At 39.5% G+C, this 16,618-nt stretch overlaps 1 protein-coding gene across 1 annotated transcript in view; it reads left to right on the top strand.

Annotated features, from left to right (window-relative positions):
* The window catches only part of LOC115276553 (olfactory receptor 1Q1-like), a 26,403-nt gene extending 9,785 nt beyond the window's left edge, over positions 1-16,618 (top strand). Inside the window, exons 3-4 of the mRNA XM_029920583.1 lie at positions 14,069-14,980; positions 16,538-16,618. Of these exons, the coding sequence (XP_029776443.1) occupies positions 14,069-14,980; positions 16,538-16,546 (921 nt within the window). The 3' untranslated portion in view covers positions 16,547-16,618. The remainder of the gene's footprint in view (positions 1-14,068; positions 14,981-16,537) is intronic.

The raw sequence follows: 16,618 nt of genomic DNA, 5'->3' as shown, positions 1-16,618 counted from the left end.
ATTACATGAAACAGAAGTTGGTGTTTTGATTTTTTACTTTGCTATTCTGTTTGGAGTGTCATTGCAACTACTGTATTGTAAATGATGGAAAATAATTGCATATGTTAAAAAAATATGAAACTTTATAAAGTAAAAAAAAATAATTTTTTTAAATTAAAAAATAAATAAATAAATAAATAAAATTTTTTTAAAAAGTTACTAGTCAGGACCAAAAGCACTCCACTTTCACACTACATAATTTGGGGAACATTCTTCCTCTTTGAGTTCCGGTTTCTTTATCTATAAAGCTAGTAAAATACCTATATCATAAGAGTAACAAATAATAAATAATACATAAGCTTACTTGGATCACAGTAAGTACTCAATAAATGTTTATGGAATCTAAATCTTCGGTTCTGTTATTTACCTTAATCAGAGAGTCCTCTCTCTCTCTGTTAGGACAACCCTCAATCACTCACACTCTGGAATCCCTGTTTCCAATCTTCATACATTTATGAAGGCTCTTTGTGACTGCTTTCTCTGGTAAACAGAGACCTCCTTTAGGGAGAGGTGTCTAAATATGGAAGTGGAAAATGCATTAAAGAGAATTCTTCCCATAATTACGTAATTTGTATTTGCTTCACTTGGGTCACCAAATGTTGATTTAATGTAGGTGGAAGGGTGTACTAGTGTTGGGAGGAATTTTTCTCACCCAGCTTGACCTGTACCTCCAAGAGGAGGAGATTCAATGTGTAAAACAACTGCCCTAGTTTGTTCCTTTATTCACTCTGCCGCAGAACAGAAATCACTCAGCCCAGACCTTCCCTGTTTCTTATTGAGAACCAGCCCTGTTTATGTGTTCTGCTATGTGCCTCCAATAGCAAAGCAGCCCCCTATACACCTGAGAATCCACCCTAACCAGCAATACCTGCTTCTGGAGTTAGTCAGGAAAGCACGTAGGTTCTCACCTCAAGTCATGTTTCCAACCTAGACATCATCTGTAGTAAAGTGATGATTTGGCCCCTGTCTGTTCTTTGTTTTTGTCTTACTCATTAGTTGATTTAGAATCCAACTGGAAAAGTAGTAGCCCATTTATTGAGCTTCCCCAAACACCCCCAACAATCTGAAAATCATAGCCCCAGCACAAAGGAGCTGGGTGACTCTACACTAAGTTATTTAACACCTCTGAATCTCCTTGTTTGTAATAATGAGGTAATGAGTTTTTATAATTTTGAAAAATAGTAAATAACTGATAAAAATGTAATTAAAGCACTTATCATGATACCTAACATATAGAAAGGACTAAAAAAAAAAAAAAGCTGTAGCCCATGTTGTCGTGCTGCTGTTTTCATAGCTGCTTTTGGCATTGTTGTAGGTCTTGTCAGCTGGACCCTCCTCCACTGATTCATCAGTCAGCCAACTGAATCATATGCTTTATAATGGTTGTTGTTCTTTACATTTACTAAAAACAAGGTCTTAGAATTTGGCAAGCATATTTGAGGCCCTTTTATTGCCAATAGCATCTATATGAAATGAGAGATTCGAATGGCCTGGCCCAATTTTTACTAAGAGAGGTAGACTTTTATAAGATGTTTTAAAGCCATAATGTTAGAATATATCTTGGTTTGGGTTCACTTAGAAACAGGTCCTGAGACAAGAGTTTGAATGCAAGTAGTTCCTTTGGTAGATGATTCCAGGAAACAGCAGGAAGACGTGGGGAACCAAGATAGAAAGGGGAAAGTAGGCAATTAAGGGACACCACCCAAGTGAAATACCACGCTGAGTAATTGTCCCTTTCTTACTATGGCTGAGAGCTCTGGAGCCAGTGCAGAACAACACTTCTAAGTTACCCTGCCCGAAGGATCTAAGTTACCCTGACTTCCACCAGCTGAGACTAAAGGCTACTCCTAAGGAGCATTAATTCCTCAGCACTTCTCTGCTATGCATATATATCTGGAACTCATGGGACTCCCTGGGACACCTCTAGCTTCCAGAGAAAAACCCCCAGACATAGATGGAGATGCTGGCATCTGAAAGTATGTGGGGGAAAGTCATATACTTCCTGTCAGTGTCATCATAATCATAAGACTTGAGGATACATGGATGGGCAACAACAGTGTTTGCTACTGCTCACCCCTTGCACTACTCAGACCCTCTTTTCCCCCACATCAAGTTCACTACACCCTATCAATGCTTCTTTAATGTGGTAGCTTGTTGTTATTTTTCCTTTACAAAAGACAACAGGAGGGGTAGGAGGCCAAGCTGCAGTCCCCACTCCTGCAGTTTGCCCTAAGATCATAATTGGCATGTCACCTCCTCTCCCAGATCTTCTAGTTGTTCAGCGCTTCTGCTAGTCTAGGCTGGTTCTTCAGGGGTGTCTTTCTGGTCTGACTTTAGGTTCTCTGACCCTGTTTGCCATGCCCTTGATAGCAGTGCTTGGTGCAATTCTCTGTGGTTGCTGAAAATTATTACAATTTTAAAGATCTTTGTGCAATAACCGGACAGAGGAGATCTATGGATGGAAGTGAATCTAAATTCAAGTAATGCTGAGTGTCCCCCAATTAAAGTAGCTATTTCTCTTATCTTCCCAGTATAAATTACATCCTCCCTAAGCATCTTAAGCAGAGGTTGCGTGGGGATGACACCCCTGGAGTGTCACACCCCTGGAGTGTCACAAGCGCATGAGCCTTATCACAAATTATGTCACAGTGTTTGTAGAATTTATCCAATAATGATTCAGTCTTAGCAATGACTACTTTCATCTTCTATAATACTTATTTTATCACTTGGAAACTCCATACCTGAGATATATCATAGCTTTGGGTCCTCAGATGAACTATTAGAATCAGGATTCTCTGCTCACAACACTCATAATAGGTCTAATTCATTACAACCATTCACGGAAGCCCCTCTTGGTGTCCCAGGGAAACCCATGAGCTCCTAACACACACACCCCTGCCCCCATTAAATAGCAGCAAACTTCTTACTTCCTAGTAATCTGGATCCAGCACTGCTATGGTCTAAATGTGTCTTCCCCCAAAATTCCTTTTGCCTGAATTGTTTTCTCCTCCTCTTCTTCTCCCTAATGCTCATTCATTCTTTTAGATCTTAGCCAAAGCATCATTTGCTCAGGAAGGTTAGATGAGATCTTTGTAATTTATATGTTCCAAACTACCTGTTTCTGTTTCTTTTTTAAAATTTATTTTATTTATTTTTATTTTTTAATTTACACCCAAGTTAGTTAGCATATAGTGCAATAATGATTTCAGGAATACAATCCAGTGATTCATCCCCCATGTATAACACCCAGTGCTGATCCCAACAGTGTCTTCCTTTTTTAAATTTTTTTTTCTGTTTTTTATTTATTTTTGAGAGACAGAGAGAGACAGGACAAGCAGGGGAGGGTCAGAGAGAGAGGGAGACACAGAATTTGAAATAGGCTCCAGGCTCTGAGTTAGCTGTCAGCACAGAGCCTGATGCGGGGCTCAAACCCACGAACCATGAGATCATGACCTGAGCCGAAGCTGGACGCTTAACCGACTGAGCCACCCAGGCGCCCCCCCCAACAAGTGTCTTACTTAATGGCCCTTGCCCATTAAGCCCATCCCCCCACCCATAACCCCTCCAACAGTCCTCAAAGTGTGTTCTCTATGTTTAAGAGTCTCTTAGGTTTTTGTCCCCCTCCTTGTTTTTATATTATTTTTGCTTCCTTTTACCTATGATCATCTGTTTGTATCTTAAATTCCACACATAAGTGAAGTCATATGATATTTGCTTTCTCTGACTAATTTTGCTTAGCACAACACCCTCTAGTTCCATCCACAATGTTGCCAATGGCAAGATTTCATTCTTTTTGATTGCTGAGTAATACTCCATTGTGTGTGTGTGTGTGTGTGTGTGTGTGTGTGTGTGTGTGTATCACATCTTCTTTATCCATTCACATGTTGATGGATATTTAGGCTCTTTCCATACTTTGGTTATTGCTGATAGCACTGCTATAAACATTGGGGTGCATCTGTCCCTTCAAAATAACACATCTGTATCCTTTGGATAAATAAATGCCTAGTGGTGCAATTGCTGGGTCGTATGAGGTAGTTCTATTTTTAATTTTTAAAGAAACCTCCAAACGATTTTCCAGAGTGGCTACACCAGTTTGCATTTCCACCAGCAGTGCAACAGAGTTCCCCTTTCTCTGCATCCTCGCCAACATGTTGTTGCCTGAGTTGCTAATTTTAGCCATTCTGACGGGTGTGAGGTGGTATCTCATTGTGGTTTTGACTTGTATTTCCCTGATGATGAGTGAATAAAACCCCAAACCAGCAGAAGATGGGAAATAAAGATAAAGCAGAAATCATTGCTATCAAAATTAAAAAAGAAAAAAGTAGAACAGATCAATGAAACCAGGAGCTGGTTCTTTGAAAGAATTAACAAAATTGATAAACTCCTAGCCAGTTTGTTCGAAAAGAAAAAGTAAAGGATCCAAATAAATAAAGTCAAGAATGAAAGAGGAGGGGCGCCTGGGTGGCTCAGCCAGTTAAGTATCCAGCTTCAGCTCAGGTCATGATCTCACGGCTCATGGGTTCGAGCCCCACGTTGGGCTCTGTGCTGACTGCTAGCTCAGATCCTGGATCCTGCTTCAGATTCTGTATCTCCCTCTCTCTCTGACCTTCCCCTGATCACACTGTCTCTCTGTCTCTCAAAAATAAATTTTTAAAAAGCATTAAAAATTTTTTAAAAAAGAATGAAAGAGGAAAGATTACAACCAACACTGCAGAAAATACAAACAATAATAAGAGAATATTATGAGCAATTATACACCAATAAAATGGGAAATCTGGAAGAAATGGACAAATTCCTAGAAACATATGAACTACCAAAACTTAAATAGGAAGAAACAGAAAATTTGAACAGACCCATAACCAGTAAAGAAATAGAATTAGTAATCAAAAATCTCCCAAAACACAAGAGTCCAGGGCTGGATGGCTTCTAGGGGAATTCCATCAAATATTTAAAGAGAAATTAACACCTATTCTTTTGAATATGTTCCAAAAAATAGAAATGGAAGGAAAACTTCCAAACTCATTCTATCAAGAATTACCTTCATTCTACAAACAAAGACCTCACTAAAAAGGAGAACTACAGACCAATTTCCCTGATGAACATGGATGCAAAATTTCTCAACAAAATACTAGCCAACTGGATCCAACAATACATTAAAAGAATTATTCACCATGATCAAGTGGGATTTATACCTGGGGTGCAAGCCTGGCTTAAGATCTGCAAACCAATCAATGTGATACATCACATCAATAACAGAAAGGACAAGAACCACATGATCCTCTCAACAGATGCAAAGAAAGTATTAGACAAAATACAGCATCCTTTCTGGATAAAAACCCTCAATAAAGTAGGAACAGAAGGATCACATCTCAAGATCATAAAAACCGTGTATGAAAGACCCATTGCTAATATCATCCTCTATAAGGAAAAACTGAGAGCTTCCCTATAAAGTCAGGAACATGAAGGAATGTCCATTCTTGCCACTGTTACTCAACATAGTATTGGAAGTCCTAGCCTCAGCAATCAAACAACACAGAGAAATAAAAGGCATCCAAACCAGCAAGGAAGAAGTCAAACTTTTACTCTTCACAGATGACATGAATACTCTCTGTGGAAAACCCAAAATATTCCACCAAAAACTGCCAGAACTGATCCCTGTTTCTTTATCAGTGCACTTATCTCAATAGTATTTCAATAAGTAATTGCCTAAGAAACTACTTACTTATTCTTCTATTCATTCTATAAATATGTACCAAGTTCCCATGAGGTGTCTGACACTCTGTTGGACACTGGGACTGCACGAAGAACAAAGCACACCTTGCCCCTAACGTCATGGTGCTCGTAGTCCAGTGGATAACATCTTTTACACTTTTTTTAATGTTTATTTTTGATAGAGAGAGAGAGACAGAGCATGAGCATGGGAGGGGCAGAGAGAGACGAGACACAGAATCTCAAAGCAGACTTCAGGCTCTGAGCTGTCAGCACAGAGCCCAACGCAGGGCTCGAACTCACAAACTGTGAGATCATGACCTGAGCCAAAGCCGGATGCTCAACCAACTGAGCCACTCAAGCATCCCTATATCTTTTATACTTCTATATAAAAGTTCTATGAAAGTAGGAGCTCTGTCTTATTCCACTACTGCATCCCATAGGACTTAGTTAAATAAGGGAATGAAGAAATAAATACAGAAATAAATGAATAAGTGAGTTCTATTGGAATGTTTACTTAAACATTTTTGCAGTTTTTAAAAACTTATTTTAATTTCTAATTTTTCTCTTTACAGTTTGAGGATTTCTCACAAAACAAACCATAAGTGTTTACCAACCTGTTCAGGAAATAGCTCATTGCCAGCTTTCCAGAAACTGCCTTTGTGCCTCTTTCAAAGTGCAATTCTCTCTCTCCCATGAAAACACCACTATTATTACTTTTTATGTTAACTACTTCCTTGATTTCTCTTTTAATTTTGCCACTTATACATCTGTGACCAAACACTATAATTTAAGTGTTCCCATTAAAAGCTTTTTATTGTTTATTTTTTCCAACTTCATTGAGCTAAAATTGACCTACAACACTGTGTAAGTTTAAGGTGTAGAATTTGATGACTTGGGATACATATATATTGTGAAATTATTATCACGGTATGGTTATATATCCACTATCTCATATAGTTATACTCTGTGGGGGGGGAGGAGAATATTTAAAATCTACAGTTACAATACAGTAACAATAAGAATACAGTATTGTTAGCAACAGTCACCATGCTTGACATTATATCCCTATAACTTACTCATCTTAATAACTGGAAATGTATACATTTTCACCAACTTCTCCCCATTTCTCACCCCACCCCCACCGCCAAAGCCCCTGGAAACTACCAATCTACTCTTGGTTTCTATCAGTTTGGCTTTTTTTAGATTTTGTATATAAGCAAGATCATATAATATTTGTCTTTTCTGTCTGACTTTTTCTTTACTCAGCATAATACCCTTAAGCTTCATCCATCTTGCCACCAATGGTAGGATTTCCTTCTTTTATATGCCTGAGTAATATTCCATTGGTGTATAGATATCATGTATTTTTATCCTTTCATCTGTTGACAACACTTGGGTTGTTTCCATATCTTGGCGATGGTGAATAATGGTGCAATGAACACTGGGGTAACTCATATGGCTCCTGGGAGGATTTCCTGACACAAAGGCATTGGAACACTTTATTTTTTTGTGGGTTTTTTTCCCTGTTCTATAAATTCTTTTTTTTTAATTTAAATCCCAATTAGTTAACATATAGAGGAATAATGATTTCAGGAAAAGAATTTAGTGATTCATCACTTGCCTCTGAGCACTTTAAACAGAATGACACACAGTAAACACTCAACATACATAACCTATTATGATTGCCATTCATGTGCATTCAATGTTGCCTGTGTCCATGTGAATTTCAGATGTTTGAGAGCAGACAGACATGAGAGCTGAGAAGAATGACGCATTTCTCTTTCTAGAGAAATGAATGCCTTGTGTTATCCCTAGAATGGACAGAGCATAAGTAAAAGGGAAAATATCTATCCAAGCTGCATACTAAGAATGAACATTAGAGAGTTAGGAATCAGATCAAGAAGAAAAACATAACAGAATATTTCTTAAGCACACTATAATCCCTACAAATTCATAATAAACTCAGAGCAACTGTAGAGAAAAAAATGCACAAAGATATAGTTGGAAAACTCAAAGAGAAACCCTAAAATGGTAAAAGAATAAAAATAAAGATAAAAAATTCCCTCCGCAATTAGAAAAATAAAAAGTAAAGCTATAATAAAGTATTGTTTCTTTTTCCATTATCAGACTGGGAGACCTTAAAGAGTTTGCACATAGTGTGATAGGCTGTGTGGGAAAGGACACTCTCATGTGCTCTTGAAGGCTGTATAAATGGCTCCAACTTCTCGGAGGACAGTCTGATGGAACCAATTGAAATTAATAATGCACATATACTTTCATCTAGCACTTTGATTTCTAGAAAAATATATGTACACACAGATATCTGTAAAACAATGTCTATGTAGCATTGCTTATTTAGCAGTGCCCTCCAGAATGAGGTTCCTGGCATGAGTAAGGGATATCTGTAACTTGTGGTCCACCCAATAATCTATTCGATACTTTAAAAAATTATGAGGTAAGGGGGCACCAGGTGGCTCAGTCAGTAAGTGTCCAACTTTGGTTCAGGTCATGATCTCGCAGTCTGTGGATTTGAGCCCCACGTTGGGCTCTGTGCTGACAGCTCTGTGCTGGCTCTGTGCTCTCAGCTGAGCCTGAAGACTGCTTCTCATTCTGTCTCCTTCTCTCTGCCCCTGCCTTTCTTTCTCTCTCTCAAAAGTAAACATTAAAAAAAGTTTTTTTTTTAATAACAAGGTAGGTCTGATGGTTACCTAGGACGTCTATGATATATTGATGAGAAAAACAAAGTTCTAGAACAAATGATCCCATTTTTGTAAAAACAAAATTGTACATACGCACATGTGCATAGGAAAGTGGATGGGTACATGTCAAAACATTAGCAGCAATTACTCCTAGAGAGGAAGGGGGAAGGTGGAAACAGATTTGCATTTTTCACTTGATAAATTATATAAATATCCACTGCTAAATATTTTTAAATAAGGGTGTATTATTTAAATGAAATGTAAAACAAGAGGCTACCTTTTCAAAGACTCAGGGTACCCCATCCATGCCTTGACTATATCTAAGTTTCTGTGGGCTTCCTTCTCAGACTCCAATTTTGGAGCCTTTGTCAGACAACCTCATGTCCAGGCTGGTCTCTCGGGTCTGGCCACTCTCCCAGGACCATCTACCAAGCCACAAGCAGTCACCAGTGCTAATAGTGGAAGCACTGCCTTGTGAGCCCCACTCCCTGGAGATGGGAGCAAATTTGGACGGTGACACACTTGGGGCTCTGTGCCAGTGAGAACCATGGAACCATTAGAAGCATGGATAAAACCTCCCAGTCCCTTTCCCAGACACGCCTTCCTGCCCCTGACCAGCAGAAGCTCCCCCACAAGGCTGGCTGCTCTTCCCCTTCAACTCCTTCCTGATGCTTTCCTCACTTCCGTGTTTGGCAACTGCCCCTGTCCTCCCTGAGTGGATAGCTCTGTGCCACCGTCAAAACGAGACCTCATGACACATGCTGCCTGAGGGAGGGAGGAAGTGCCAAGCCAACCCACTCCAGTCCCATCGGAGGCTCCCAATAAGGTGAGTCTCTGCATTCTGGACTGCCCATCCAATAGCAGTTTCTGAGCAGTTGGGGTATTCCACTATAGGCCCTCTGCAATTTCTGGTGGGGAGGAACAGCCACCTTTCCCAGACTGGCTCCTTTGTGGTGTGCACATTGTGAGGTTTGTCTTTGATTCTCTAAGTTTTCTTCTCTTTTTCCCTTTTTTTCTTTTCATAGTGCCTCTTCCTTATGCCACACTCACACATGCTGTGGCTTCATGGACTCTCCCCTTCCCTTATGAAAACCTAGCCACAAACAAATAAACAAACAACCCAAACAATTTACACAGTCCAGAGTATCTCCTTTCAGGGAAATTTTCCCGAGTCAAAGAGACAGTATGTAATGGAATTCCAGAAAGTTTCAATCACTTGGGGAGGTTTTCATGGATAGTCAGGATTGGATGATCCTACAGTGAACCCCTGGACATGGTGATCATCTTTGTCTTCTCTTAAAAACAGACCCAGACTTTTTCTTTCCACTTCTAGGAATTAATGATCAAACTGAGAAAATCAGAGAATAGACTGAATCATGTTATCCAAGTATTTCTTCTATTTATAAAGGTCACTTTGGAAAGAGGCAACTCTTATTCTCAAAAAGTCTGTGATCTGACTGTCAGGAGTTGTGGGGGCCTATTCTGTGATCGACTTCCTACAGGAATTTAAAAGAAACTTCTCTGCACTGTTTCATAGGACTTGTTAATAGGGCTTCTCTGTCCATGGTCCCTTCTGGTTGTTGTTGTTGTTTTACAAAGGCTCTGTATTGAAAGCAGGTATTATGTTCTCCCTTTCCCAAATGAAGAAACTGAGGCACTCAAGAATGAAGTGATTTTCCTAAGGCCTCCAGGAAAATTTTCATGGCCAATCGGCCAATCTGGGACCAAAGCCCAAATTTTCTGGTTCTTGGAGTAAGGCCATTCTCACACACTACTCTACTTTTTCTCCATCCACATCCTTTTATAAAGCAAGAGTCTCGGGGTGCTTGAGTGGCTTAGTTCATTAAGCTTCCAACTCTTGATTTTGACTCAGGTCATGACCTCATGGCTTGTGAGATCAAATCCCACATCAGGCTCTGTGCTGACAGCAGAGAATCTGCTTGGGATTCTCTCCCTCCCTCTTTGTCCCTTGCTTCTTGTTCTCTCTCTCTCTCTCTCTCTCTCTCTCTCTCTCTCTCTCTCTCTCTCTCTCTCTTTCACGCTCTCTCTCTCAAAATAAATAAATAAACTAAAAAAAATAAGCAAGATTCTTCTCTAGTAGCTCGCCATCCCTGGCTTCCTACCCCCTTTACCACACCATATTATTCACCTCTGCCCATAAGGAGCTGATATGCTGCACTATCAATCTCCAGCAGCTATGTCGAAAATGAGGAGGACTCCAAGGTTCCAGGCAGCCCACCCTCCAACTGCTTCTGAAGCTTTCTCCATTCATATGAGCAGCTTTGTCACAGGAGCTTTGTGGGCACTGCCCCAGGTAGCATTCTTACAACCTCCCTAAGAACTGAGAGGAAACATCCCATGTTTCCTAAACCATAAACTCAGGGCCATCTGCTCCGATTTGGAGGGTCCAGTTACAATGACAGACTAGTAAGGGGAAGGACTTCCAGACAGATAAGACAAGAATGAAACATAGATCCTAAATGGGTGAGCTGGGATGGAAAGAGCACGACTTCTGAGTTAGCTCCCACCCTATGCTCGGTGGCATCGGGGAAGTTAATCCATCCTTCTGGTTCTTAATATAATGATCTGAAAATGAGAATAATACCTACTCTCCAATTATAGAATTAACCTAAAAAACATAGTAGACACCTATCACTTGCTAAAGTCACAAGATAGCACAGTGGAAAAGGAAGAAACAAAGAGAAAAGTAGGAACTGGAATAGTTAAGAAATGCTTAAGAGATAGCATAGCCCAGCGGTTAAGAGCATAGACACTGAGGTTATATGGAACAGAATTCAAAATCCAGTTCTACCACATATTAATTCTGTGGCTTTGAGGATGTCATACGACCCCTTTGAGCTTCAATTTTTCATCCATAAAATGGAAATAATAATACCTATGTCACATAATTTCTGAGGTCACCAAATGAAAAGCACATGGGTAAACCACTTAGAGCAATATCTGGTGAATAGAAAGGACTCAATACCTGAGTGACTACAACTTTCAGATCTCATGCATCATCATACCATAATGAAACCGATTCAGAATAATTCAATAGCATGTCATGAATTTCCACTGAAAAGCCTTGTTTTCTCTCTTGAGTTGTATCATGGTGACATCCTTTAATTGCAAATATAAAAACAGGTCAGCAGAGGTGAATAAATCCATTTCTAAGGGGCAAGAAGCTAAGTAAGCTAAATGGGCAGTGTGATGTAGTTGGACATTTGGAGAACTCAAGGTAGCCAGACATAGTGTGACCACTTACCACTGAGTTATACTCAGCAAATCACTTCCCCAAGCTTTGGTTCCTCATCTGTGAGATCCAAGTAGTAAGTGGTTGTTGCAGCTAAAGTGTCTCAGAATAGCTCTCTGATGATCATAGGAGCTAATGCAGGTGCACATGCCTTATAGAGAGGCTGTTCTTAATTAGTTCATACTTTTTCTCCCAATAATCTAATTGTGAAGTTTAAGATTTCTTGGGTTTAGACATGGACACAGGTCACTCGTGCACTGCCAACTCGGATCTCTTTCCGAAAAGTTATGGTTTATGACCAACCACATCATTATAATGACCCTGTGAAGAAAGGCCAGATACACAGAACTTTGCCTAGTTCAGGGAACCACATTTTAATAACAGTGACAGTGTGGATTAGGCTCACAGTAGAGAGACCTGGATGACAGAAACACTAACTCCCAGAAAAACCTAGAGACCAGTAGAACAGGATTAAAAAAAAACATTGATAGGCATAAGCCAGAATTTACTGAGCACTCACCAAAAACCAGGCACTCTCACTTCCTCCTCATAAACACAACTTCATGAGTGATGTGCTGTTAACATCCTCCATCCCCATTTTAGAGATGAGGAAACCAAGGCTCAAAGAGGATAAGTGACTTTTGTAAGATCATATGACTACTAAATGAAAGAGCCAGGATCCTAGGCCAAGGTCTTGGCTTTTCACTACTGCACAGTCTGCCATTTTTGACTGATGTTTAGATCCTTAAGGGCTTTCATGTTGAAGAATAATAAAGTTGTTCTGTGAGATTCCAAAGGGCCAAACACTGTCCAAGTAATAGCACTGAAACTGGTGTTGCATATTATTAAAAATATTTTTAATGGTGTGCTGACAACTAGATTAGGTCTCCTTCAATTATTTTGAGAGCAAAAGATTAGAAACCACTTACCTAAAAAAAATTTGTTATTGGCTATTAAAGTCATTCATTTTCTTCATATTCTGATTGGCCCTTCATTTGACTCCTTTGAGGATTTTCTGTCTTGAGTCAGTACATCTAGTTAAGTATGTCTTTTATTTGTTAGACAAAAGACAGGATAATGCATAAGGTTCAAGACATATTCATGACAAAATGATTTCAGAAAAGAGAAACTGTTTCTCCTAAAACGTGTCTGTATATTGTTTGAGAAGTTTTTTGGTAACACCAGGGGTATGCATTCCTCAAAATACAGACTGTTGGGCCAAATAACCTCTGAAATCCCTTTTGGGGATAGACATGACTTTAAATTCGGATTTTGCCCTTTATGGGCAAAACAACAACAAAACAACAACAACAACAACAACAACAACAACAACAACAACAGGCATAAACTTTCCATGCCTTAGTTTTCTAATTTGTAAAACTGGTGAGTCTGTACATTTTGTAATAGTGGTGATGTTGATGATAATGAAAAATCCGTACCTCACGATTTTGGAAAAGAATTAAGTCCTTGATCTCTTTATCAACACCATGTGTAGTTTATATTGGAGCATAAAAGTGATAGTAGCTAAACTGCCTGCTAAAATGTTCAAGTCTATAAAATAATCCTTTTTCAGAAAACAGCATAGAGCTTCCTCAAAAAAATAAGATTACAACTATCATAGAGTCCAGCAATTCCACTTCTGGGTATTTATTCACAGAAAACAAAAACACTAGTTTAAAAAGACATACGTACACTTATGTTCATTGCAGCATTATTTACAATAGCTGCGACATGAAAACAGCCTAAGCGTCCATGGATGGATGAATGATTTAAGAAGATGTGGCATGTGTACACACACACACACACACACACACACACACACACACATACACGCACACACTAGAATGCTATCCAGCCATTAAAAAAAATGAAATCTTGCCAATTGCAGTTACATGGGTGAGCCTTGAGGGCATTATGCTAAGTGAAATAAATCAGATAGAGAAAAACAAATGCCATATGATCTCACTTAAATGAGGAATATAAAGGGGGAAAAAAGCTCATAAATACAGAGAACAGAGGGCAGGGAGTGGCTGAATGAGTGAATAGGGTTCAAAGGTATAGACTTCCAGTTATAAAATAAATAAATCATGAGAAAGTAATGTACAGGATCTTGAACATAGTTCAAAATATTGTACTGCATATTTGAGAGTTGCTAAGAGAGTATCTCTTAAAAGTCTTCATGACAAGAAAAAGAACTTGTAATTATGTATGAGGATGGACATTAACTAGAATTATTGTGGCAATCATTTTGCAATTTATATAAATATCGAATCATTATGGTATATACCTGAAACTAATATAATATTATATGGCAATTATGTACCTCAATAAAAAACAGTGATCCTGTCTGTTCTTATGGCAACAGATGGGCAATACCAACTGGACCAGTGTATCCCATTTTGTTCTCTTGGGCATCTCTACCCATCTCGAAGAGCAGATCCCACTCTTCTTTCTTTTTCTACTGATGTATGCAATCAACATTTTTGGGAACCTGGCCATCATCATGTTGATTATCTCTACTCCACATCTCCACACCCCCATGTACATCTTCCTCAGTAATTTGGCTTTGGCAGACATCTGTTTCACCTCCACCACGGTCCCCAAGATGCTACAGAACATTTTCTCACCTACGAAGGCCATTACCTACATGGGCTGCTTAGCCCAGACTTATTTTTTCATTTGCTTTGCAGCCATGGAAAACTTTCTTCTGGCTGTGATGGCCTATGATAGATACATCGCCATCTGCTACCCTTTCCGCTACCCTACAATCCTAACCAGAATGCTGTGTTCACAGATGGTGATTCTGTGCCATATCCTCTCCCATCTTCATGCCCTGCTGCACACCTTTCTTATGGGCCAATTAATCTTCTGTGCAGATAACAAGATCCTCCATTTCTTCTGTGACCTCTACCCTCTGATGAAGATTTCCTGCTCCAGCCCCTACCTCAACACCCTGATGATTCACACAGAAGGTGTTATTGTCATCAACGGAACTCTGGCTTTCATCATTGCCTCCTATGCCCGCATCATCTCAGTGGTCCTCCAGATCCCCTCAGCCAAGAGCAAATGGAGAGCCTTTTCTACCTGTGGCTCCCACCTCACTGTGGTCGCTATCTTCTATGGCACACTCACGTGGGTCTACTTCCGCCCCCTTACCAGCTATTCGGAGACTGAGGGTCGCATCCTGACAGTCATGTACACAGTGGTTACCCCCATGCTGAACCCCTTCATTTACAGCCTGAGGAATGAAGATGTCAAGGGAGCCTTCAGGAAATGGGTGAGCAGAATATGGACTTCTTTCTTTAGATAAAAACCCAAAACACAGTTCCTAGTTTTATCTGTAAATCTGGGGAAACAGTTTTGCCCCTCACATATCCACTTCCTTTAGAACTTCTCAGAAATATCTAATTTAGGAACATATTATGGATTTTCCCACTGAATAATGTCCTGAGCTATCCCTTAATTCCAAAGCACACGAAACTATGTATTTAGTGTAAGCCACTTGCATAACTTTAATTACAATTGAGAATATTTTCTGGGCCTGCCATTAAACAACAGGATTGTAACATTCCGAGATGCAGGTAACAGAAACCAATTCTTGCTGATTCATGGAGGAAATGAGTTTATTGAAAGAATATGTGAAAATCATGAATTTCCAAGAAGGCTAAGAAATCAGGCTCAATAAAATGGACAAGACTAAGAAAGATCATATAGTCAGAAGCACAGTCAAAATCATATCCTAGAATTTGTCTGATGAGGTCACTGCTGTAGACACCAAACTCTTTTCACTGCCCCTTATACCATCACCAACACTACGAGTACTAGCCATTGGGCAAGCCCCTGGAGGCCTGATAACCAGATGTGACCACCTCCAGAAAAAAACTGCCCACTTCTTGTTCTTTGCACCAACACATCTAGATTCAAAATAATGCGGTACAAAATAATGCCAACACTTGGTCATTGCATCCATGCTCTAGTTCTCAAGGAAACAGGGCAAACAATACGGCTTCTTTTATTTTCTGTAAGTTCTACCAAGACAAGTGAAATGGTGGAATTACTTCAGTATGTGAAGAGAGACATAATGACAAATGTCTACTGCATAGGGTCAGGAGCTATAGATGTTCTGGAATTAGGCACTGTTATAGCTCTCCAACTTGCATTTTCTTAACCTTTATTAGCTGTGTCATTCAGGAATTACTTAAACTCCTTGTGTCTCAGCATGCTCCTAATCTCTATCGCTGATATGCAGAACTTTCCTATGTTACTGGGTATTTGCCAACCAATCAGTGCTAGAAATGAGAAATAAGTCCAAGAGCCAAGATGTCTATTAAAGTGTCAATAATTTGGTTTCATGGGTGTTTCCAGTTTCTTTTTGAAAGAAAAAGGTGAGAAGAACCTCTCAGGACACACATAGGGCAGAAATTGCAAGCGCAGGCTGACTCATAGGCCATCTGATTGTAGAAAGTTTTATTGTAGGATATGAACAGTTATGACACTGGATTGAGGAGCTAATATCATAGTAATTTTAGGTAATTGGCTAGAAGAAGGGTTTCTGGAACCTATATGCAAGTCTTGGCCACCACTGAAACTGGTTTGAGGAGCTACACTCTTTAAGTCTTTGGCTGCATCAGGATAATAAATTCTTCCAAGGCAAAGAGGGCTCTGACACTTATACAATGATAATAACAAAGAAATGAAACCAACTTTTCGTTACCTAACTGGTTCTTCCCACTATCCAGAAAGTAGTTAAGATACCCAATATTTTTCTTCTGGATTCTACTCTTTTCTCATTCTTTGTCTTTCCTGCCTCCTTGGCTTACCTTCCTCCTTTCAGTGTGTTTAGGTGACAGTTCCATGGCTGATCTCCTTTATGTTTTACCAAATGATTTGCATCACCTGTTACCACTGTAGCCTC

Source organism: Suricata suricatta, chromosome 13 (genome assembly GCF_006229205.1).
Source record: "Suricata suricatta isolate VVHF042 chromosome 13, meerkat_22Aug2017_6uvM2_HiC, whole genome shotgun sequence".
NCBI classification, from domain to species: domain Eukaryota; kingdom Metazoa; phylum Chordata; class Mammalia; order Carnivora; family Herpestidae; genus Suricata; species Suricata suricatta.
The sequence above is the reverse complement of the archived record's forward strand: the minus strand, read 5'-3'. Positions and strand labels throughout refer to the sequence as shown.